The sequence below is a fragment of the Gopherus evgoodei genome, chromosome 9, assembly GCF_007399415.2.
Source record: "Gopherus evgoodei ecotype Sinaloan lineage chromosome 9, rGopEvg1_v1.p, whole genome shotgun sequence".
NCBI lineage: Eukaryota > Metazoa > Chordata > Testudines > Testudinidae > Gopherus > Gopherus evgoodei.
Genome location: NC_044330.1, coordinates 68,412,684 through 68,439,038, shown reverse-complemented (window position 1 = coordinate 68,439,038; position 26,355 = coordinate 68,412,684). Strand labels below are relative to the sequence as shown.

The 26,355-nt window shown below is 46.7% G+C and overlaps 1 protein-coding gene across 1 annotated transcript in view; it reads right to left on the bottom strand.

Annotated features, from left to right (window-relative positions):
* Nucleotides 1-5,957: 5,957 nt before the first annotated feature.
* The window catches only part of GABRA3 (gamma-aminobutyric acid type A receptor alpha3 subunit), a 137,015-nt gene continuing 116,617 nt past the window's right edge, over nt 5,958-26,355 (bottom strand). The window contains exons 7-10 of the mRNA XM_030575756.1: nt 25,651-25,794; nt 23,177-23,329; nt 18,362-18,573; nt 5,958-6,414 (exon numbers count right to left, since the gene is read on the bottom strand). Coding sequence (XP_030431616.1) covers nt 6,082-6,414; nt 18,362-18,573; nt 23,177-23,329; nt 25,651-25,794 — 842 coding nt within the window. The 3' untranslated portion in view covers nt 5,958-6,081. The remainder of the gene's footprint in view (nt 6,415-18,361; nt 18,574-23,176; nt 23,330-25,650; nt 25,795-26,355) is intronic.

Here is a 26,355-nt window from a genome sequence, read left to right as displayed (position 1 = left end):
TGGCATTAATAAAGTGTTTAAGTTTTCATGAATGCTCAATCCTCCCCCCTTCCTGGAAACCACAAAAGACCCTGAAACCTGTAGATTGAGAGAGAGAGAGAGAGAGAGAGAGAGAGAGAGAGAGATTGGAGGGCATTTGATCTAGGGGCAGGTGACACCTCAGAGTCACATGAGAGATGGGACCAAAGTGGGGAGCACACCATCCAGGTGCTTCTGGCTTGTGGCTGCACCATCCATTGATCTTCTCTGAGATAGCATGAGAAATCCTTGACCTGTCAAGTACCCAAACTCAGAACAGCATAAACCAATTCAATAGCTCATGCCAACACACAGAGTAATGGGCTACTATAATGTGCCTCTTCCTTAAACAGTGCTAACTGTGCTAGCCCTTAGGTAGGCATATACATTTAAGAAACATTTTCCTTTAACAGCTCTTTCTCTTTAACAGCATTATTTCTTGAGCACACCTGTCCCTTTAACACTGTTGTCTCTTAACAAGGTTTATCCTTTTAAAGTGTCCCTGCATTTAACAGCATGATATGTTAAACTGCTCTGTCCCTTCAACAATCTTATCCCATAAGCACGGCTTGTCTACAAAAAGTCAATTTCTAGAGCAGCTTCATGCTTTTCACAGCTGTGCCCCCTGAATAGGTTTATCCCTTCAGTAGGTCTATCCCCAGTAAAGTCATTTGCTCAGTAATGTTCCTTTAACAGGACCCCTCTCTCTCTGGGCCTTGCTCTCTCTGTGGGATAAAGCCATGAATGTTAGATTAAGGTGTCAGCTCCACTTGGGGCACTGGAGATCTCAAGTGAGGTTCATAAAGGTGCTGGATCTCTCACTAGTTTAACTGGCTTGCACCAAGAAACCCCTTCTGGTCTGCACAAAACGTGCATGGCTGTGTCTGCTCATAGGAATATACCATTGACTCTCTGCACTGTGACATCATTCCTTGATTCCTTAATCATTCCTTTAGAAGAGGATCATTACCAAGGATTCATTATTACTGTCTCATCTATCCTCAGCCGGGTGGTCTTGGAAACTGCAGTGGGGAGCCAGCCAGAGACTGATGCCTCCACAACAGCTGCAGAAGCAGCTAAAGCAGGGACTGCTGGACACTGAGGATAAGTTGTACTGTTTGACTTTCTCTGCCCTTGTTTGCTTCAGTTCCTTCCCACCCCATCACACAGGCTTTTCACTGCAGACTCACTCTACCTCAGACCTTCTTCCCTGCCCTCTTCTCACTAGGTCTGTCCCCCTCCCTCTTCCCTTGTTTTTCTGTTGTCTAATCCTGCCCTAACTAAGATCCCATCCCCTAAAAAATCATGGCATTTGCATAGTGTCTGCCACCATCACATCGATAGCTCTGCTTGCATATTATATTTAGAGATGGTCAGAAAAAGCTTTGACAGAACCATTTTCCATCAGAGCATGTGGTTCTGTCAAAATTGAAGCACTTCAAGAAATTCTGTCAATTTTGCCAAAATTTCATTTAACAGAAAACGAGGGGGGAAATGTTCTAACAATGTCAAAATGTTCTGTTTTGACATTTTCCAAATAGAATATTTCAATTTTTCCTTTCATTTTGATTTTTTTTAAATTGTGTCTTAGATATATTATAATATACTATGGACTAAAAGAGGTCAAAGTCAACACAAAACATTGAGATGTACCAGATACAAGATGGTGGGTTTTTAAATTTTCTTTCATGGAGAATTTTGAAATTTTGGGGTTTCATTCCTAATCAGAACAAAATCAAATGACCCAATATCAAATTCCTCCATGAGATAAAATTTCCCTTCTCTGCCCAGCGCTAGTAATTCCTGTATCTGCCTTGTTAGTTTAGAGAGTAAGCTCTTCAAAGCAAGTCTCTCTACTCCTCTGTGCTTGCTCAGTGCCTAGCACAATGGTGACCCAATCTTGGCTGTTCCTTAAGCACTACCATAATAACCATGACTGTTAATAATCTATAAACTAGTCTTAAGCACAGGCCTTATCTGGGATTCCTTTAGAAAGGTAAATTTATGAACAATCTAGTGTTAACTGGAAGGACATGTCCTAATCTCAGCCTCCAATAGAAAAGAGCATTCTCTGTTCCCTAATGTCAGCTGGCAGGGAGTGTTAAACCATTTATTTATAACTATCTTTCCAAAACGCTTCCTTGCTTGGAAGCAAAACTACAAACCCTGTTTGTTTTGTTGTTTTTTTAACCAAAGGATGCTGGTCTCTCTGCCTCCAGTTGGCATTCTGCAGCACGCATCAGTGCCAGGTTTTGGTGGGAACGCACTTGGCTTTTGCTCAGTGTTAACTAACACATACTCAGGAAGTGAGCAATTTATCAGGCAGACACCTAAAATCTAAGAGTAACATGGTGGGGTGACCCATTATCACTTCACCATCACTAGCCACCTCTCTAAGAATAACCGCCCCAGAGTGAGAAAACAAGAGACTGAAAGGCTTCATGCTAGATATGGGCATGAAACACACTCTGAAGGCCGAGGGTGAGACAGATAAGAACATCCATGTTGAAGAGTTTCCAAAAATCACCTTTAGAAAACACTCATTCAGAGAAACACCAACCAAGGCCTCTCCCATCTCTTACCATGCCTAAGGCTTGGGCCTGGCCCAAATGCGTATAGAAGAGTTCCAAGAAATAGCCAGGCTGTGGCCCTGATAACTCAGTAGGCAGCACACTTCCCTTCGTGTGGGTTTGGAATCAGTGTCCCAGTTAGGGGTAGGGGAAGTGAGGGATCACTCCACTGCTGGCCGTGGCATTTTTCAGATGCCATGTAGTGGCTAATGAGAGCTGCTGGCAGTTTTCGGTTGGTTTAATCTAGATGTTTGCTTTAGAAATAATTTAGCGAGAGTTAAAATAAACAGACATCGAAGAACATTTCCAGGAAGCAGGACTGTCAGCAGCAAGAACGTGCCTAGTGAGACATTGGGCAAAGGGATCTTTGCTTCCCATGGCAGAGCGGCTGAAGGGGATGAATGCACATATCCAGTTGGAGCATGTTGCTTATCACTGCTGAGATCATTGTGACATTGCAGGGCCCATGTTTAAGTTTGCATTCGATAGAATACCTTTTGTAAACACTTGATATTCTTTAGTAGTCATTTTATTGTATTTGCTTTCATAGGGTTTCTATTTCACTCACTTAGGCTTGACTATGATAGCGACATGACTATTTTATGACATTCACTTTGTCTTGGCCAGTTAAGAAAATGACCTGGAAATACTTTCCAAAACACCCAACTGACCCTTGGCAAAGGGCTGCCCCCTGGTGGCCATGAAAGAGCCTGTCAGCAGTTAGCCCTTGTAGTGTTAGTCACAGAGTTTGGGGCAGGGATAATGTTAGCTCCAGGGGTGTTAAAATAGCAGTGCTTGGAATATTTAACGATGTTAGTGCCCGGGGGGTTAGAGTAGCCTGTTTGCCATAGGGCTGGCTTTAGTGGTATATGGTAATTTAGAGAAAGGTTGTTTGTGACAGCAGTGGTGTTAGAACACAGTGGTGTCAGAGTAGAGGAGGTTGCAAAAGCTGTGAGGTTAGCCCCTACATCCTGGCAAATTCCAACATTTGAAGGCCCTCTGCAGCCTTCCTGGTTATCATAACCTTTTCATTGTCCGTCGTGGATATGACGCCGTACCACACAGCCGCCGTACCACACCCCAGCGTCACTTCCTGTAGTGGCAGGTGAGGCGAGCCCTCACTGGGAGCTGAGTCAGCTCTCTGGCATGACAGGCATTGAGGAAATGTCACATGCATTCGGGGTCTGTGTGCTCCTCACTAGCCCCTGAGTGGAGGGGAGCGCAAGTCTGTGGATGTCAGATTATCGCACATCTGCCTACTGTGGGGTTCTTGCACCTTTCTCTGGGGTTGGGAACAGTCAGAGACAGGATAGTGCACCAGATGGAGCATGGGTTTGATCTAGTCTGGTCGCTTCTAGGCTCCTGTCCCAGTGGCTGTGAGAGGACAGCCAGCGCAATGCTGCCATCGAGTCAGTGGAGGGATAAGAAGCTGTGGGAGCATGTGTAATAAGAGCTCGTCCACATGAGTAACGGTTGCACAGTCTAGCCCTAAATTCCCTGTGCTTCCCTGCTCTGATCCTGCAGTCCCCATGAATATTGCAGAAGGGCATGTACCGTTCTTAATGATCATTTAAGTCTTTGCCCACCAAGGATGAAACTGATCCCTGAGGGCCAGCACCAGGCCAATGCACCATTTAAGTCCCACTGGTACTAGTGCCCTGCACGAGTGTCAATTTCACCTGAAATGCACATGGGTGTACACAGAAAGGAGGCCATATGATGCTCGCAGGCCAGTGAGCTGGGCTGCCAGCAGCCTCCTCGCAGAAGCCACAAGACTGCATGGGGGCAGATGAAGGTGACACCAAAGAATCAGCATGGGTTGGGGTTAAGAGGGTGTATCAGATGCAGCATGTAATTCCCGATGACTGGGCAATGTGTCCGTATGTCCAGACTAGTGGGAAAGGAGATGGGAAGAGGAAAGGACAGCTGGAATCTCAGCATATCGGCACAGCTGTTGGGGAAGGTGCGGCTGCCCTTGGCTGGTGGGAGGAAGAAAGAGCCTCTCTCAAAGGGAGCAGCCTGGGGATTCAGGTCTGGTTCTGATCTCGCTGGCCAAACTCCATTGGCTTCAGTAGAGTCACTCCTGATTTACATGAGTCACAACTCCTTGTAACCCCTGCCCCCAAGTGAGGATCTCCTCTCCCTCTTGTCAGGAGAGAGTCTTATTCTTTCATAGCCAAGGATCAACATGGCCACTGCATTAGGGCTCCACCTTATCGGAGCAAAGATACTTCCTGGGCCAGGCTCCAGTGGGACTGCACATCTTGGTGCCATGCTGCTGCTAACACTAAGGCCCTGTCCAGTTCCAGACATCTCCCTTCTCATGTTTCATCCTTTGAAGGTGAGGTCTGTAAAAGCTTGTAGCTGGTGGCAGGAGAAAGGATGATTTTGGAGGAATGGGAGGGGAAAAGTTAATGAAGAGGAGAAGGAGATGGATTCAAGGAGATTGGAACAACAGGAAAAAAATAAAGCCACCCATAAGCCCACACATTGCCTTCCAGCTTATAACTTTTCAAGGATTTGGAAACCTCTCTTCAGCTTCTGGTGCTCCTCAGGGAGGTCAATCACTGATTCACCCTAATGACACTTACGTGTCTCTCTGGCTAATGGAAAGGACCATATGAAGTGCCCACTGGAGGCACAAATAACTAATGTTCTGCTTGTTTTCACTCCATTAGGAGAGGGTGGTAGAACTGCAGTGGAAGAGGATACTCTGACGGGGGTGCTTGGTTCTGCCCTGAGAGATGAAAGGAGGATGGAAGGCAGATGGTTGGGCGAAGATGGAGAACTGGCAGCCCTGAAGATGTCTACATGATACTGCAGCCAGTTACACGACAGCTACAGCCTCACCCATTGCGTTCAAACAGGAAAGTTGCATGTGGCAGCTGACAATGGTAACACAGAGGTTGCCTTGCAGTGAAGGCTATCCAGCTCCCTGAACAGCTCACAAACCAGTCACTGCTCTAAGAATAAAGCTACTGCAAAGAATAACACAGTAAGTCAGCCCAACTGGCAGGATGTCTACAGAGGTCATTGCATCCTTGATGTCCCTATGCTTCCAGGAGTCTCTAAGCAATAGGTATCCACAAAACCAGGGCAGTCTATCACAGGGTGGGAGTGAGGTTGAAAAACACACCAGCTGGCCTCAGTAAAGCTTAGCATAGAATGAAAACAGCATGCAAGCAGCTTTCATTTCACAGGGAGTGGAGGGGGAGAGACATGGGCGACGGGGACGGGACATCAGACCCACGATGTTAGAGGCACACTTTTTTCCCTAATTCTTTTTTATCATCAACAGAAAAAAATAAACTAAAATAAATAAAAAAGGAGTTAAATAAATATCACAGGTTTGTTTACATTAAAAATGTTCTAATAATAATCAAAATAGGTCAAATTAATATTATTAATAATAATAAATCAAACAAAGAAGAAGAAAGCCCCGGAGAATTCCTGCCTGGATGGCATTCATAGACGGAAGGTTTGTGTGGCTGGGTTATTGTTTGGGGATCATGCCCTTGATGGCTGACTCCCGGTTTACATACGTGGCCCAGTAGACCAGGTTGAAAATGGCGAAGAGGACGGGAAAGACAATGCGCGACATCTTGTCCACCTTGCTGACGCTGTTGTAGGTCTTCTTGCTTTCCGGGGGCTTCTCCTCCATGCGGGGGCCTTTGGGGGGCACGGTGGCAGTGGCGGTGGCAGTGGTAGCAGCACTCTTGGAGATGGTGGGCAGGCCGGGGTCCTTGGTGATGTTGAGGGCATACGTCGTGCCCACAATGTTGTAGGTGTTGTTGGCTTTCTTGGCCAGTGCCACCGGCTCTTTTTTCTAGGGAAGGGGGAAAAAATCTGTATCAGACCGTGTAAAAGTGTAAGGAGAACATTCCCCTTCTCAGCTGGCAGCTGCGTGGGTGGCAGCCATACTGCGACCCAAAGGAAAAAAAGGTGGGGGAAGAAGACTAGTGTTCAGAAGCCTCTTCATCCCTGCTCTACTTGGACTGCTGGAGATGGGGATGATAGCATTCTGGATTCTCCTTTTGCTTACACCAGTTGGAAACAGGAGTCACTCCCTGGAAGTACAGCACACAGTGCCTAGCACTATGGGGTCATGGGACTCCTACATGCTACTGCGATACAAATAACCACCAAAGGCCAGGTTCTCAGTACAGTGATATCCCCTTAGCGTTGCTCCAGTGGCACAATGGACACATAGCCAACATGCTGGCTCTGCTCCAATCCCTTCCCTCTTCCATGTAGGTAAAACCAGCACCTGACAATATGGGGAGCCACTTTTGTCTCCACCTCATCTAGGCTGAATCTTGCTCTGGCACATGTGAGGAGTCACACGGTAACTGTGGTGTATGTGGGAGGAGAATCAGACCCAATGAGCTCAGCGACCTGGGAAAGTGCTCGAACAAACTATCTACCCCTGCTTCCTGGCTCATGTTGTGGTGAGGAGCATCACTGATACAGATTAGGGGTTGCCACGTGTTTGTATTTGTCCGATGGGACAAAGTGAATTACCTTGAGAAACCGGGTTATATCATCGCGACCTTTGTGTCTTTATGTCAGGATGCTTGTATCATGCATGATGACACCGGATCGTGGTGCCATGACGCAACACCATGTGCTGCCTCCACATCTCAAGGGCAGGTCATCCACCCTTTGCACTGCTGTGCTGCACAATATGATGTCATGAGGATTCAAATACATCCAAGGGTCCTTTTAAAGTGCCTCAGGAGCTAGGCTGGCAGGATGAAGGACAGACCCTGGCAATCGGGCTGGCTCATGGCTTTTGAGATGGTGGGCATGGCAGTTCCAGCACTGAGGGAAGTTTCCATCTCACCCTTCTGTCTAGGGAGTGCTGCTACTAGGCAAAACAAATCCAAGGAGATATATGCACCTTCTCCACACATATCTCCTCTCACCAGTCATTGGGCTTATATGAAAACCAAACTGCAAGCAGAGTGACCTGATGGTAAGGGAACTTTCTGCAGCATGTGAAGAAACTACATTGGCTGTGGGTTGGTCACGCTGCATGAAGTAGAGATGCAAAATGGACAGTGTTGATGGTAAGTGGATGGCAGGCTCAGGTTTACCAATGGTGGACATGGAGTGTGTGTGTATGTGTGGGGAAGATTTGGGCTAGGAAAAGGGATAGAAGAGGAGACTGGATGTCTCGAGGATGAGACCAGACCCAGCGAAGGAAAATGGTACATATTACACAAGCTGACCTTATTCATGTAATGAAAAGCCCAGAGAGACTCTGACAGATCACCCATACATCCCACTCTATGCTCATTGCAGTTGCCACAGAGCAGATCCAGGTGCCAGAGGTGCAAGATATGGCATCCTAGAGATTTATGCTCACAAACACACATAGGTACAACGAGTGTGGACAACAGTTGCTAGCAGTAACTGCTTTACAAGGGAGAAAGCATTTCACAGATGTGCCTGCTATACCATGTAGACAGTACTGCTGAACATTCTCTGGCTGTGGCTGGAACAGACCAGCCGGAGCTGCTAGGACAACAGCCTGGGAGGCAAGAGCCACAAGAGAGGCACTAACCCCCTGTGTAATCCCAGATCAAACCACTCTACTTGCTTGTGACTCAGTCACACCCGGCATGGAAGTCTGTAAAAGCAGAAACGTCATTGCAATCCCTATGCTGCACCAGTGCTGAATAAACAGCCTGCCCAGTGGGAAGCCCGTAGGATTCTACTCAGCCCCAGCCTCCAGCCTGGTGAATTCATATCAATCACTATCTTTAGGTATGGTGGGGAGCTATCAGGCGATGGGAGCCCAATTCATCCCCTGCATCCTCCATTAACTTCACTAGAGTTCCACCAGGGACACAGCTGACCCTATCACTGTATATCCCTGTCAAACATGGACATAATCGCCAGAGTGCTGACTGAATAATGTGATGCCATCAGAGTTTTGAACATCACATCACATCACCCACCTTTTCCAAGCGCCTGGGCTTTGAAGTGCCTGTCAGCAGAGCTGGCCCACCTGTTCATTGTGCATAGCACTAGTACAAACAGCTCCTTTTTTGGTTCACAGATTGTTCACTGAGCCAACCTGGCTTACCATCTGGCTGTTTTTTCTACTTCTTTTGACTGCTCACCATCCATTGTCCATGATTTGTCAGCTAAGTTACATGGCATTGTTCATGCTCATAGGCTGGATGACTGCAACTTTTTAAACTCAAGGAGCCTCAACAAAAAAAAAATGGAGCTATGCCAATCTCCTAGAACTGGAAGAGACCTTGAAAGGTCATTGAGCCCAGCCACCTACCAGGACCAATTTTTGCTCCAGATCCCTGGGTGGCCCCCTCAAGGATTGAACTCACAACCCTGGGTTTAGCAGGCTAATGCTCAAACCACTAAGCTATCCCTATCCCCACAAACCTGCTGCACTTTCTGCTATAAATGTTCAAGACAAATATTAACCTTTGCTAAAGTCTGTGAAACCTTCAGTATGCATGGGTATTTCCAGGAAGATACTGTCAACTTCAAAAAACACGTCAACAACAAATATCAGGACCCCAAGCATCAGAGCGAACCTGACTCAGTGATTATATATTTGCAAAGGTTTTTTTCCCCAATTGCTTGTGCTCCGAAGGCGGCATGGTACAGCCAATCAAGCCCCTTCACTCCCATACATACCTGGCTATGACCATTAACTCCACATCTCTCTCTCCTGCTGAGGGAAGATTCAGCATTATTCTTGCAATCTCCCATACTAAAATGTGCCATTAATCATGTAGGGTGAAATAAAGCACCAGTGGCTGGGTTTTGTGAAGGTCTCTTAGCAGATGCTGGGATAGACCACCCCAGAACAGCAACGCAGTTCTTCTCTAGCTGCTCTTCAACCTGTAGACTGCAATGGTGGCAGCTGCTTTTCTGCAATCCCTAGACAGGTGGTATGGCATGGTCCATATCCAAAGCTCCTCTGCATAAAAACTTAGTTGCAGGCACCTTCCTGAAGTACCTGGGGCATGGAGACTCCCCCACCTGTCTACTCTTTCTGCAGCCTCACAGTGCTGCTGAAGCACAGGTGAATTTTACCCCCGGTCAGTTACCTCAGGAAAATGTGACAGTCCACAATGCATGTTCAGTGGGATGCTACAGGCAGCAGCTGATCATTCTTTAAACCCGCATCCAATCAACACATTAAGTGATGGCAGTTCCAATAATAACTCCTGCAATTGCACAAATAGAACTGCAAGTGACAAAGTGCAAAGACTGATTAGACTAATGGTCAGGCCACGATTGTAGTATTTTATTGAGAAGGTGGTAAGGATTGTTATTGTCTTCAGTGGTTAACTGACCAACTGATTAATGATCAATTAATTTGATCAGAGCCATGATTAACTGTACATCCTCAAAGAAGGTGAGCTGTGTGAGCATGTTGTGAGCCATCAAGAGATACATAAAGATTTGAAAATGTTTTACCATTTAAACACTACATATACTGTGATGAATTCTTACCGTAGCTACAGGGTGTAGTAAGATTATTAATACATAATAATGGATTGAAAGAATGATCAATTACTGCTTGCAGAATTCTACTGAAAGTGCACTGTGTTTTACTTTATTGTTAATCAGCTATGTTACTGACTGGAGATGAATGAGAAACTGCAATTGACATAACATTTCTCAGCCTGGACAGTGCTTCCCTCCAAGAGGTGACCTTGCCAGCCTGGTGTAAGCATGTGAAAAGCTGCTTGGCATCCTTTACTCCTGGCACTCACTATAACGAAGACATTGTATGTACTGAACTCACTCACTGAAGTGAGTATCTTCCTGTTGGCTTCAATGGGCTTTGGATCAGGCCCTTAAGCCCTAAGGAAGGCAGGAAGTGCAGGAATGCTTGAAGCCTAATAGCCTTTGACTTTCAACTGCTTGGGAATGTGGTGTGTGATGACGCTTAGAGTGCTAAGGCTGTGCACACACTGTAATGAGTTTCCGAGGGTATCCTGGTAACCGAGGCTCAGAAGCTCAAGAAATCAGACTCTTGAGAGATTGGCACACATGGTCTGTCCCTAGGTTCCCTGGGCTGTGTTTTATATAGTTGATGATTCACGCAAGACTTCAACAAGGAAAAACATGTTTATTACAATCAGATACAAACCAGTCCTCTGACCTCCCGGCGTGTTTATTTGTGTGGGATTCCCTTTGCTAGCAAAATAGAAAGGAAAAGTGGAAAATCAAAAAGAACAGAAAAACAACCTAGGTCTTTTAAAACCAGTTCAGGTCTCACCATTGGGAGAGAATGTGTGGTCACTCTCCATCATTCATCACAAAGCTGACTTTACACATTGCATTCCTAATGGAGGAAATGCTGGAAAAGCTAGCGAGACAAGACATACATTTCTAGTGCATTATAGACGTCTCATCACATAGACTCATAGACTTACAGACTTTAAGGTCAGAAGGGAACATCGTGATAATCTAGTCTGACCTCCTGCACAATGCAGGCCACAGAATCTCACCCATCCATTTCTATAACAAACCCCTAACCTATGTCTGAGTTATTGAAGTCCTCAAATTGTGGTTTGAAGACCTCAAGCTGCAGAGAATCCTCCAGCAAGTGACCTGTGTCCCATGCTACAGAGGAAGGCGAAAAACCTCCAGGGCCTCTGCCAATCTGCCCTGGAGGAAAATTCCTTCCCGACCCCAAATATGGCGATCAGTTAAACCCTGAGCATGGGGGCAAGACTCACCAGCCAGCACCCAGGAAAGAATTCTCTGTAGTAACTCAGATCCCACCCCGTCTAACATCCCATCACAGACTACTGGGCATCTTACCTGTTGATAATCAAAGATCAATTGCTAAATTAATTGCCAAAATTAGGCTTGATCATACCATCCCCTCCATAAACTTATCAAGCTTAGTCTTAAAGCCAGATATATCTTTTGCCCCCACTACTCCCCTTGGAAGGCTGTTCCAGAACTTCACTCCTCTAATAGTTAGAAACTTTCATCTAATTTCAAGTCTAAACTTCCTAGTGTCCAGTTTATATCCATTTGTTCTTGTATCTACATTGGTACTACGCTTAAATAATTCCTCTCCCTCCCTGATATTTATCCCTCTGATATCTTTATAAAGAGCAATCATATCCCCTCTCAACCTTCTTTTGGTTAGGCTAAACAAGCCAAGCTCTTTGAGTCTCATAAGACAGGTTTTCCATTCCTCGGATCATCCTAATAGCCCGTCTCTGAACCTGTTCCAGTTTGAATTCATCCTTCTTAAACATGGGAGACCAGAACTGCACACATTATTCCAGATGAGGTCTCACCAGTGCCTTATATAATGGTACTAACATCATGTTCTTGAGGCAAGCTTCCCTTCTCCCCCTGCCATACACACACACACTGGTTGGCAATGAGATTTTTGCTGAATCTGATTCTGTCTATATATAGCTGAGCCATCTCCTTTGAGAGACGAAAGCCATGACCAAGGATAGGTGGATTTCATCCCCCACTCTGCCATTGACTTTCACTTACCTTCTCTGTGTCCCAGTTTCCCAGTCAGATAGTGATACCCACCTACCTCATAGAGGGCTGGGAGGATTAGTTCATTGCTATTTGTAAAGCACATTTGGATCTTGGGCTATGCAAAGGATCTGTTGTCTGCCATTATTTATAGATAGGGTATTTGTACACCATAGAACGTGGTTTCATTGCTCCCTGAAACATTTTCAGTTCAGGAAATTTTCGATCCCACGTTTGGAAGGGCACAGTGGACTCTACTGCTTTAGCTATGCAGTGGGAAGAGGGTTGGAGGAGGGGTTACAGAGCTGGCATGAGGAGTGGATCAGAAGGGAAAGTGTTTTCTGGAACAGTGGCTGGTGTGTTTCGAACGATAGGGCTTGCACACACTGGAGACTGGATCCTGTGCAATGAGGGTGTTGAATGCAGCACAGACAAGTGGCCGGGTAGCAAGTGCTGAACAGGACAGGAAGCACAGAGAAATGCAACCTTGCATTAATGAGAATGACGCATGGCCACCAAGTGACTCCTGCCTATTAGCAAAAATGTAGCTAAGCACCTCATTTGTATGATGAGGATCATCTTTATGCCCATGTGGCCTCTGACATGCTTATTCTTCATCATCATCCAACCCACTCTTCCTTCGCCCTGCATACCTGTAGGGGAGCAGATAGGCCAGGGGCCTCCAGCTTGCTTTTGCTCAAGGCAGAAGGCTTTGTCCAGTGCTTAACCCCACTTGTGCCCATGTGTAGCCCCTCCGTTTCTTTGTGCTGGATGGGGCGCAAAACCTTTGCAGGATCAAGGCCTGAAAGCAGACAGGGCTGAGAGAAGGATGCAGCTAACCATACAGCTGGAGAAGGGAAAAGGAGGAAGCATGGCCAAGGAACTGCAAGTGGGCTATATCGATGGACCTTTGAAGTAAAGCCAATTTTAGGGATAAAAGGAGCCAACGGGCAACAATGAGTATCCGAGGTACAAGATAATGGAGACTTGGGCCTGCGGACAGCAAGTAGGTAAGGGTGAGAGAGCTCAGCAAGCTCTTGTTTGCTCTCGGGGAGATGGGGAGAAGCAACTAGTAGAGATGGGCCCGAGCCATTAAGTGTGGATCTGGCGCATAACTTTCCTAAGGTTTGGCAGTGATCCGATTGAGGATTTGGTACCAGTCCATCTCCTCTGGTGAGGGTGAGAAGAAAATGGATGCACTGTGTACAGTAACAAAGGGGAAAGAAGAAAGCATTCCCATATAAACCGTTTTCAACATCTGAGTTGCAGACTTGCTTTATGTGATGTTCACTGATGAGGCACACAAATCCTGCATCATTCACTCACTCACTCACACACTGTTCATACCTCCCACAAGGGAGGGAACCAGATAAAAAACCGAGTGAAAAAGTTTTGCTTATTTTTTGGTAATGTTCTTTGGTGACATACACCCAGAGAAGACAGGAAGGAGAAGAAGCTGCCTGAGCTCAACTTCACAAGTGATTAGAACCATGACCTGATGACCAGATGAGAAAGGAGCGATATCCTCTCGCCGCCTGACATGGGACTTTACACTGCTGCATTTCCAGGTGTCTGGTTGCAGCTACTCCAGTTGGGAGCTGTTTTGCTCCCAGGTGTTCAGGTGAGTGCAGAGCAGGCAAGAAGACAGAACTAAGTGGTGATGCTTGTACAGACAATGATGCCATTGCAGGGGAGTGGTAGGTAAGCAGGCCCAGAGGAGGATCCTTTGAAGATGCCCCACCCTCAGGGAGGGACATTGTTTCTGGGTGGGACAATCCTTGGCAATTTTCATTCTCACAAGTTTGGCGGCCTTTCCAGAGTCCAGTGACAAAGACCCATTAGAAGTGATCTCTCTGGATGCCAGTTGCAAACATCACCATAAAGGTGGCCTGCATAGATTTCAGCGGTGACAATCTCACTGCAGTTGGTCCCTTGCGATTACAGTGTGGTCAGAATCATCTTTAAGGCAGCCAATCTACCCATAAGTGGTGGGGAATCCCCTCAGATGTGGCACCTCCCTTCTGAGGCTGCATTGCCAGAGTCCAGTAGGAAGACTCCCCTTAGATGCAAGCGATCTCCTTTCCAGCGATGAGGCTGTCTCACCACACAGGCAGTCCCTCCAGGTTCCATTCAAGGGGACCGTCTTAGTGGAACCACTCTGGGGATTCCAGTGGTGAAGTGGATTGTCATGAAACCATTCATCTTTCATGGGCACCTCAGCCTTTTCTCTTCTCTGATTTATTGCTGCAGTTCAGCACACCACTGCAGATTGCTCTTCAGAACTGATCCCCTGCCCTCAAAAAAAATAATTTCATTGGGCACCAGAGACCATTCTCCAGTTTGATCTATAATCCCAGGTCCACGGCAGCAGCTCTAACCTTGTGAAAAAGAGCTACTGCAAGAAATTCTTTATCCAACAGGGCTTCTTAGGAAGCCACTAGTGATAGAGAGACACAAAAGGCTTATAGGAGGTTTGGTTCCAAGAAGCATTAGTCAAACCATATCAAGATGTGGGCTGGGGCTGGGTGACTTTCTCATGAGATCTGCGGTGCTTCCTGATTTTGCTTGGATGAGAATTGCAAATAATGAAGCATTTGGGCATTTCCTAGCTAGGGCCCAACACTGTAGCTGGGCTGTAAATTACTGGACAGATGAAGAGTGAGGGAAAGGGGAAATAACACACCAGCAGAATGTACCACAATGTGCCTGGTCCTCTAGACCGCTGACAGCTGTAGTGAGAGGGCAGATGTCCAGGTGGGGGAGGTCAGCAGATTCTACCGAAGTCCTGAAAAAGCAGGATGACTCCACAAAGTCAAGACACCCAGCCACCCTAATTGGTGGGTTGTGTGGGAGAAGCTGCTGTCGGTGCCATACATAAAGATATGATTTGAGCCTCAAGGGCTGTTAATCTGGCCCCTTTCACAAGTGCTAATAATTACATCTTTTTCTTCTTCTTCTTCTTCTCTCTCATCAGGGGCTGGGGGACTGGGCAAGCATCCACCACCTTCATTGGGCCGAGGCAGCTCTAGGGTTCACTTGCTTACCATCTTCTTTGACCACAATCCACCCACTGCTTCCTCAACTTTCCTTCAGGTCTTTTTCCTATCCCCACTCCTGACATCCTGCCTTCACCAGGTCCTCTTCATTCATCTTCTGTATGAGACCAAAGTAGAAAAGTCAGGCTTCCTGGAGTCTGTCAGCTACATCAAGGACTCTGACTTCCACCCTAAAGCTTTCATTTCACAACCTATCTCTTTGTGTAACTCCTTTTATTGTGCAAAGACATCTCATGGTAAACACCTATAGGCATTGATCTTGCTGCCTCTCTACTGCCCAGGCTTCTGCACCATACAGCACTGTGGGTGCACCATTGATCTACACAACTGGGCTTTTAGTAATAATCACAAGGGTAAATAACAAACCCTCAGGTTTCAGGGACAGCTTTCCAAAGACCAGAGCTCAGCTTGGGCATATCACTTGGGCATATCACTGTTAGTTTTACTGCTGGTACAAATACTTCTAACATTGCCAATATCCAGTCTTGAGCCTGTAGGGTGTTTTTGTTTTTTATGGGTGTGGTTTTTTTCCAGATTCAACCACCTAATTTGACATTTGATTCAAGATCAGCTCAGTGAAGGCTGAAACTGAGCCAGCGAGGAATTATCATGACATTCTGCCTAGAAACATGTCAGCAGGATAGAAAAGCAGAACAAACGTGGGGATGTAGCTAATTCCCAAGCCCCATGAGCCCACCACTCTTCCTGGAGTGCTCTTTTAATAGTTGGTGTTAGACGTGGTGGGAAAGAGAATAGAAAGTACATCCGAGATGGAAGGAAGCTGGTCAGCTTTCCTGATCTGTAACATGACCAGAAGTGGGTGAAGCTCATAAGGATGGATAAGCACCAGGTAGATAAGCACCCAGAAATTTGGATGTTTATCTGACCGTCTTGAGCTGCAAATCTCACAGGAAAGACTCCCCTTGTAAGATTTTGGGTATTTCACGTATCCGCACTGCATTACTGCAAGGACAAGATTTCTCATGGTATCTTCGTGTTATTTTAGCACCTCTGATTCAAAGAGAGCAACTCAGAAATAAAGGAGTTTTTTTTAATAAAAAAAGTTAACTGAGGTGTTTTTTTTTTGTTTTTTTTTAATTTAACTTCTGGAGTCATTTGAGCTGAGTTTGGTTTAAGTGATGGGTGAAGGACCACATTCATCCTTATTTTAGCCACTCTGTTCTGCCCATTCCTAAATATGACCCAACCAATTTAGGATCTGATCCGACAGCCATTGATGTCAATTGGAGTCATTCAATTGACTTCACTGGGTCTTTAATCTCTATGGGCCAAATTCAGCCCTATTATGTGAGGTTGATCTCAATGGCGTTGCACCTGCCTTACAGAACCACTCTGCTAGGCCATCTCTTTTGAAGTGCAGATTCAATCTGTAGCATCACACTGGTGTAAAGAATATCCAAGGACCCAGAAGAGGCAGGGAATCAACATTAGAGGTAACGAGGGCTGGGCTTGCTATGGCAGGGCTAATATTGGCTCTAGTTCTTTAATCTGCCCCCCATTTGCACGTTGCCCCCCCTCTTTGACCTTGTTTGCAATGCTGCTGCTCAGTCAAAATCAAAGGACTGAACTACTGAATTCCCTCTCCCCAGATCTTCTTTCAGTGATGCAAGATATTTGCACATGGCCCCTCAACAATTCCGAGCAGCACATCATGCAAAAAAAAAAAAAAAAGTGCTCCAGAACCAAGAACAAGGGCAAAGCTGATTTTGAAATTGATTCAATAAATATAAACAAGGGAGCAGCCTGCAACAAGCAGTTCCTCTGAGCAGCCCCAATTAGATCATCATGGAGGAAGGGGGGTGTCAACGAAGGCCAGCGATGGCTGCCACAAAGGAAGCTGTCAGAGATGCTGATCCGAAGCCAGAAGAGAAAACCTGGGTGATACTCACTTATTTTCTGCCAGTTGCCACTTCAGATCACTCTCTACACCCCCCCCCCCCAGTGTAGCCGTCTGCCAATGGCTGTGGGCAACAAAGAGCACCTGTTAAAATCACCCTCCCTCTTATATGCCTGATCTGCACTGGGGGGAAAGCAGGGCCAGTGCAACTATTTAGGCAACCACGCTGGGGTTTAAGGGACGCCATTTTCTTCGGCAGCCACCACGGTGGCCGGATCTTCCGCTGCCCTGGTTGCCACCGGCATTCAGGTGGAGGGAGCTGGGGCAGGAGAATGCAGGGAGGGCCTCCTGCAGCAAGTAAGGGTGGGGGGCGGCATGCAGGGGAACTCCTCGCCCCAGCTCACCCCTGCCCCGCCTTCTCCCCGAGCACACCGTGGCTGCTTCACTTCTCCCCTCACCAGGCTTGCAGCGCCTAAGCTGGCTGGTGCCGCAAGCTGGGAGGCGGAAGAAGTGAAGCAGCGACGGCGTGCTCGGGGAGGAGACGGGGCAGGGGTGAGCTGCTTCACTTCTCCTGCCTTCCAGGCTTGCCGCACCAATCAGCTTAGGCGCCGCAAGCCTGGGAGGCAGGAGAAGTGAAGCAGCGACAGTGTGCTCGGAGTGCTCACATGCGGAGCAGGGGTGAGCTGGGGTGGGAGGGTGGACGGTGGGGGATGGGGAGCTGCCGCAAGGGGGCACCTCAGGGAGGAGGGAAGGAGCTGCCGTGGGGGAGGCACCTCAAGGAAGTGGGGGTGCAAGGTGGAAGTTTCGCCTAGGCGCGAAACATCCTTGTGCTGGCCCTGGGGGAAAGCATGGGGCATCGACTGTGACAGGTGGTGAGGGAGCAAGAAGCATGAGGCTGGCAGCTTCTCTTCTTCAATGTGGCCAGCATCGCACCAAGCACCTGGCTTTGGGGCTTTATGCTGGTGCATCAAGGCAGCAATATGGCGCAAAATGCAGCAGGCAGTGAGCAAAGGAAGAGAGAAATTGAACCACACAGAGACATGCACAGCTGCAATCAGAGAGAGACAGCCACACATACACAAGCGCACACGCGCACAGAGGGAGAGATATATGGAGACATGAGTGTTATAGAGGTTTTTTCCCAGCTAACAATCAAGACAATATATTGCACCAGCCCTTTCTCCTTCCACCCCCAAGAACCGCTCCAGTCAAGACCTGAATTGATGACCCCAGTGAATAGCATCCAGCCTACTGGAATGTGCCGGGCTGCATGTTACCCACTCTTGGTCCCAATGCAGCTCTCTCGTGGGGCGTTTCTTTGCCCTCCCGTGCTCCCTGGCCTTGCCTACAGGACTCACCTTCATCTCCTGGGCCTCTAGCACCTTCTTGCCATCCCAGGCCCAGCTCCGCTTGGTGAAGTAGTTGACAGTGGCAAACTCGATCAGCGCAGAAAACACAAAGGCGTAACAGACGGCTATGAACCAATCCATGGCCGTCGCGTACGCCACTTTTGGTAAGGAGTTTCTGGCGCTGATGCTCAGTGTGGTCATGGTGAGAACGGTGGTGACACCTGCAGGAACAAAGGAGGAGAGGACAGTGCTGTCAAAACATGCCGCCATGTTTGTGTGCCTGGTCAATGAGCTCTCTCTTCCCACTCTCTCTTTGACCTCCCAGGGAGAGATGCCATCACACCCATGGACCAAATGCACCAAAGGCGCAGGAAGGGCTAGCCCCACTGATTTCACTGGGCCTATGCCCACTTACCTCAGCAATGAGTTTGGCCAGATGTGGGATTTAGGGGGCCTAAGTTCTATTCCTGGCTCTGCTACTGGCCTTCTGGGTGACCTTGGGCACATCCCTTCACCTCTCTGTGCTTCAATTTCCCCTCACACATCTTGTCTACTTAGGATGGCAAACTTTATGAGGCAGGGCTGATCTCACTATGTGTTTGTACAGAGTCTAGTACACTGGTGCTTCTGGTTGCTACCATATAAAATAGCAAACAGTGGTAGCAGTGGTAAGATGCAGCCAGCCAGGCAGACCTAACTGGACATTTGTGAAGGAGCTGCTATTAGGACATTTAAAATTGTGTTTTGTGGAGTATTTAATACATATCTGTCTGCGCTCCCCTCCTTACTTTCTCCCACAAGAAAATAACTAACACTTAAGACTTATACAATCTTTTCCATCTGCTGACCTCAAAGAACCTCACAAAGGTGGGTAAACACAATTAACCCCATTTTACAGATAGGGAAACCGAGGCACAGAGTGGGGAAGTAGATTGCCCAAGATCACACAGGAAGTCTCTGGCAGAGCTGGGAACAGAGTCCAGGTATCTAGACTTAAAGGCTGGAGCTCTCACCACTGGACCATTCTATCAAGAATTCTTGCAATTATTCATTGCAAAATGGCCTTTTAAACGAATGACATTCTTCATGAAAAATTGTTAACAGTGTCAAAGCTTTTCAATTCATGTGACAACTCGTGTCTTTTTCAAGTTCAATACGGCAGCCTGTATTTCTTTTGTGGACACAGAAATTCCCAGAAGAGTCCGTAGCATACCATACCACTTCAACACAACAAATAAATACGTGTTTATCTGGTAAGGTGGGGTGTAGTTTAGTGACTGGCCTGGAGAGTGGGCTCCTCTCCACAGCAATGAAAATGTTTTTTCCCCATCAGAAAACACTGATTCATTGAAACCGACACTGTTCCTGAGAAAGGTTGTGTTCCAACAAATTTTTTGACTCAAAAATTTGTTTTAAAAAAGTTTTGAAATGGTCAGAAGATATCATTTTGCTGTTTTTGAAATGAAAAGCTCTGGTTTTCTGGTTCAAAACAAGATTTCATTTTGAAATGTAAGCCATTTATAGTTTTTTTTAAATGGCAAAATTGAAATGAAATATTTCAAAATTATTGAAATCTGAACCGAAAGGTTTTTTGCATTTTCAGTTTGCAAACGTTTTCTAGATTTTGACTTTTTATTTTTATTTTTAGGTCTTGAAACTTTTTATGGGACAGGAAAAAGCATTTCCCATCCAGCTGTAATACAAGGCTCCCTCACAGCTCCCTGCCAATCTGCCTCAAGCATGATCTGCAAAGAGGAACCTCCGAAGGGATGCGTCTCCATGGTCTGTTCAGTTTTGGCCTCCCTGCTTAGACTGAAAATACGGGTGAGCAATGGGACACCTGCCCCTGGGCAACTGGACTGAGATCAACCAATTCATTTCACACAGGCCAGCACACATGGAGATCTGAACCAGAAACCTGGAAGTGAAAGACTCCATATCCTATTATCCATTCTCAGAGCCTCCAGATTCCCATACATGTGCATTACCAGGCTATTACTTCCCTACTTCACTTTTATGATATCACCCATCGGAGGAGGAACTTCCTAAATTTCAAAGTTTTCTTTGCTTTGAACTCTTATAAATGAACCCACTTTTCTTTTCTTTCAATTGCCAGATGTTCACTAGTTGATGTTTTTATCAAGAATATTATTGAAATCCTTCATCTATTAGAAATCTGTGGGAGGCAAACAAACAAGGTCAAAAACTTGGTTGAAAGGGTCTCTGTTATTACTGCGTGTGACAATAGCTACTGTCTTCCCCACACCACGCACTATCTAAGGTCGCTCTCACCTGCCATCATAGGTAGAGATTAAAATATCATGAGGGATGAAAGGGCTGGGTCCAGCTCTATCCCAGCCCAGTGCACAGCGGAGATCCAGGGGATGGGGAGTGGGATGCTGGAGAGCAGGCCTTCCCCGAACTCACCCCAGCAGAAATGGCTCCACTCCTGTCCCATGGGGCTGGTCCCAGGGGATGGAGAGTGAGCCCTCCCACCCTGCATTCATCCTGGCTCCATCCCGTCCCACGATCTGGGCCCAGGGATTGGAGAACGAGCCTGGGCAGCGGTGAATCCATTCTGACCTTTGGTGCTGGCCTGGGCCAGGCTCCCACTCCAGCCAGTTGGCTCAAGGCGTCCCCTGCAGCATCACATGGCATGCATTGGGACTGACTGCAGAGATGGGCATGTGCCCGAGGGCAGCCAGGCAGCTGGTGAGATGGTGAGGTGGATAGATTTGGGGGGCTCAGCCCTCTCTAGCTCTAGCAGACTGCCATCTCCATCCGTCATGCTTAAATGGAGCCCTCTCTAATACCAGCAATGTCGTAGAGGGAATGAGGAGACCCTGGTCTCAGGCCTTGGCAAGTGAGTGAAGGAGGAACTCATTTTAAAATAGTTCATAATATATTTGTAGCTCTGGCCCGACCTCCCACCTCTGACAGCAAACTGAAAAGATATTGCGTAAAGAAACAAAAATAATGACAATCAGTTTAAGGCTCAGCCCAAGGATCAGCACATGCACAGGTCGGACCAGGAGTGTAATCAGCAGTACAAGCTGTGTAGGCAGACCCATAGCCCTCTTCCCCATATTCACCTGTTATGTCTCAAAGCCAGTTCTGTGTAACTGGCTTATCAGTATCTAGATTCTTGTTATTATTCAGGAGAGCTGATCAGGAATTTGTTGATCAGGAATTTGTTGACAGACAGTTTTTTTGCTGAAGAATACTGATACTTTGAAACCCTAACTGTTTCCGTGAAACAGGGTCAGTTTTGATGAAGGCACTGACTTGAAAAATTTGGGGGGGAAAAGTGTCAATATTGTTGAAATGGAAAATTTCAGGTTTTTTGTGTTGAAAATCTTTTCATTTTTAAAAGAGGGAAAAGGTCAGAACTGAAACAAAACATTTTGAAATTATCAAAACAAAACATTCTGACTGACACAAATTGATTTTTTAAAAACATTTTTGGTTCATGAAAATTGTCAATATTCTGAGTTTTCATCCCCATTGGGACTGGAAAACTTTTTGATGTCTTGAAAATCTTCAAGAAAACTATTTGCTGCCCTGCTCTGTTACTCAGCACTGATCTGCATCACTTGGGGTTTTCTCACTGATTCCAATGGCTGCACGATGGGCTATTCTGAGGAACACTAAGGGTGTGTAGGGTGCTGTGGGAAACACAGGGGAAGGAATGGAGCTCACAATCTAAATTAGTCATATTTCCAGCAAAAAACACTCCCCACCAAGCACAGTAAAATCTATTAAATAGGAGAAACAACAGAATGTTCTGTTTATGTGAGGGGCTGCTGGACAATCAAATTACATTCATTTCTGCTGGGTTCTGCCAACAGGTCAACAACATCCATGATCAGTCAGAGAGCTAACAGTGTTATCCAGGGCACCTGAACTTGGTCCACTGCCCAGAGAAAACCAGCAGCAATGCTGCCTCCAAATTGCACCTAGGCCTCAATCCTGACTAGAGGGAACACAAGGCCAAAGGTAGATTCCGCTAGCATTGTAAACCTTCTCAATGACTTTCTTCACGGAGGGCAGGTTTTAACCCAAGTGCTGGCTCCTAGGCTCACAGATTTCAGGTAATGACTGGCTAGCTACAGAAGAAAGGCTCTGACACCTGCTCCTTACTCATTCTGACTTTCTTCTTGCCTCTCAGCCATCCTCATTGTATTCTGAGTTGCCTCCCTCCTTGCCTCTCCTGTTCTCAAGGTGCCTCTTTCCCCCTTGTGTCCAATGTGGCACATAGACATAAGCGGTTAGGCTGATTAGAATCCAGGCTGGCAGTGCTTTGGAGATCAGGATTCTGGCTACTTCCACCTTGCTGTTTGCCGGCCAGATAGGCATTAATAAGAGGTTTGAGGAAGGATAAAACCCCCATCACGAACATTACTCCTTAGAAGTTAAAATGAGCGGTGGCAACAGACACAGCATATGCCTGCCTATGCCTCTGGGGCTAGCATGCTTCAGCAGAGGGCAACAGTTCACATGAACCCGAGGCACCAATTAATAGGTGAGAGAGAACAGATTTCAACGATCCCCAGCACTGCTCAGCAGCCCTGAACATTAAACTGACCCCCAAGCAGGGGGCTAGGGATACTTTGGAAATATGCTGTATCCACAAAAGAAATACAAGGTTCACAAATGAGGTGAACACGTAGCACAGAGAAGAGCACCAGACAGATTAGAAGACACTGGCAGGCAGATAGACAGGTGTGGTGCCATTCCCTTCAGTAATATGATTACCTAAGCAGCCATGGTTGCTCTTCCACTGAAATCCCTCACCCATCAGTATAATGCTTGTAAGAAACTCACCGAATACAGTCCGGGCGGGAACAGACTCCCTGTTAAGCCAGAAGGAAACCTGTGATAGGATGACTGTCATAATGCAGGGCAGGTACGTCTGGATCACAAAGTACCCAATCTTCCGCTTGAGGTGAAAGTGCGTGGTCATGACGACATATTCCCCTGGAGGGACAGCAGGTTAGAGCAGAAAGCAGCAGAACAATTGTTACTTGCCAGGCCTGAACCAATAAATCCTTAGTCCAGATCTCACAGTAGCATTTTTATCCCCAGAGGGTGTGAGTCGTGTGAATGTCTCGGTCCTGTAGGGTTGTATCACATGATATTGCAGCATGTGTATAAATTACCATCTGATGTATTATGATATCTCATGATAAAGTAGATCATACCACAATGACATGAAACTGGTATATGTTTGTTGCAATACAAAACTGGAGTCTCTGTCACTCTTGTATACAAACATAGAGATTGCTTTGTACAAACAGAGATTGCTTTGCATGTGGGTAGGTGGACGTTGTTGAGAACTATCATCAGTCAGAGAAGGGATATAAAGATCCAAGCACTAGAGTCCCTTTCCTCAGGACTTGACAAAATGAAAGCAAACCAACTGAAAACCACTGAGCAACAATCTCCAATGGCTTTCCCTGCTTCACCCAGCCCAGACGGGAGAAGACACATCCCTCCCACCTGCTTCTCTTCTGAACCAGGTCCCACTCCCTTCTATACTCCCACACACACACGCAGCCACGTGACAGGAAGGGCCCCGTAACGCTTTACAGACTGCATCACCTGTACCTTGTCACAGTAAGAGTCTGGTACTCTCTATGGTTTGACAAAAGATGTTATGATTTGTCAATACTCAACTCCTCCCCCGTATCATTCATCTGGAAGGTCGGGACAGGAGGCTGGTTGTTCAAGGCCTGGGGTGCAAGACAGTGAATTATGTCTATTTGCCATCTCTATTTACCTTCCCCTCCCTCTGCCTCAGCGCTCAGGGTAATGTTGAAGCCTTCAGTTTGGCTCCATCACTGCTGGACGGCGGTGTCCTTTTGTTTCCACGCTAGCTCTGTTAAGCCATTACGCGTTGGTGTCTCTTGCAAATTTCATACCATTTCAGCCTATTACTTTGTTATTATTTTTACTACAACTTGAGGGCAGAACTAGATCGAATATTATGACATGTAGTTCTCTGGACTCCCCACATGTCCTCAAGGGAGGCGATATGAGTTGTTAAAGATGGATATAATTAACATCAAGTGCAACAGAGAGGAAATATCCTAGAACTACTGGCGCACACACACACAAAAGGAGAAAGTTAGAAGAGACACACATGGGGTAACTGCAACTTTCTGTACCTGAATTCACAGGGGAAAGGGAGGAGCAGCAGATGGGGAGAGAGAGAGATGATTAGTATTGGTCATTAAACAGAAAACATTTGGTTGGGACACTCTTCTGCAACTGATGTAATATTTGCTGAAGAAAATTCAGTGAAAATCAGAGTGACACTCTTCGGGATACTGAAAGTTCAGCCAATTCAGCGGCACCCCCAGGTGATGAGAAGCAGCCAGGCAAGGCGAGAGAGTTCCAAAGGCACATGTGGCTGTTAGCTGTCAGAATCCCATTGGTTTTCAATGGGAGTGGGCAAAAAGACGCCTGTCTGCCAATGCAAGTGAATGGCAGTTGGGCGCCTAACTGACATTTGTGCCTATGAAAACCTCCCCTGACACTTCCTCTCCTGCTCCATTGCCCAACAAAATATGAGCAGGTGTCTCTGCTACTGCAGATGCTGTGTGGTAGCTCATAGCGTGGATATGCTCCATCTACAAACACCCCAGAATAGGAAGATAAGCTCTACAATGCTGGGGTAGGGTCCTGAAAATCCTGGATATATTCTATCCTCCAGTCTTCCTAGCATTGTTATGGCACTCGGTACAATGGTTCCTGCGCACCAGCATCATGTTATGGAGCTCTCCTTCATAGCACGGACATGCTGTGTCCACTCGAACAGCTGAGTGTCACATCAGGTGACCCTGTGCAGCTGGAGATTTTGTCCCATCATAACCTAGGAATGTTCCCTCTCTCACCAGGCCAGCTTGTTCTTACGGGGTGCTGCGCTGCTTATCCTTCAAAACCTCCTTCTGCTCTGTCCAACAACAAGAACACAGCGTGGTGTTAAGGAGTGTTGTGATGCTCATGCATAGCCTGAACTGCTAGAATAGCTCCATCTCCCATTACCCCAGCTTGAATCTGAGGCGACTGTGATGCTGGCCATGCTATCCTTGGATATGATCCACTGCCTGCAAGTGTCACTGGGTATCACTAGAAGTTCTGCCTTTGACTGAGATACCTCCTGTGGCTCCCATTTACTTTGCAGACATGATGGACCCAACCACAACAAAAACATACATTCAAATCACATGGGAACACCCCACCGGATAGCGCACACAGCTCTTATGTCCACTTCCAGCCCCACCTCACTCCAGTACCTGTACTGGATCGGACTGTCTCTGTTCCAACCACATGGCCCAGGAGGTCATACTGATTCAGGCGAGATCCACCTTTGGCTACTTCCACTGATTTATCCTTCCCCAGCGTCCAGGAGTAGATCACCTCTGCCTTTGTGTAGGCATCTGCAGATGAGGAAGAGGAAGGAGGTCATGCTTCTGACCAGCCTAAAAAATACCAAAGATTTGGGGCCACACTCAGCCCCATTGCATCTTCAGAGGAGCCACAGCGAATAATATGGCCAGTTATATCTAACCACCAAGATGACTTTGGAAACAGTTAATCATATAACCAAAGTCAGGGCTGCCTGCCGGATGTTTAAAGTTTAGGGAGGGGTCGAAGGACACTTTAAGGAGCAGCGCACTCCCCTTTAACGTTCTGACCTACCTGGCAGTGACTTGTCATTTCTGAACACATTGGAACATGGAGAGCTAGCTGTTGCTCTCTGCTCTAGCATCCGCTTTAGATATCCATTGGGCTGCATCAGAAAAAGAATCTGGATCTGGCAGGCCTGGGTTTCCCAAATCACAGCTATTCTGCATACAGAAGCTTCTTTGCTCCTAACTCCGTCCATGCTTTTGAAAATCTGCTCCCTTTATTAAATGAGGTCCATGCCACATACAAATGGCATGGACTTTCTCCTCAAAGAGCTTCTGAGCTTCCTCCCTCTCCTCAGTCCTCCATCT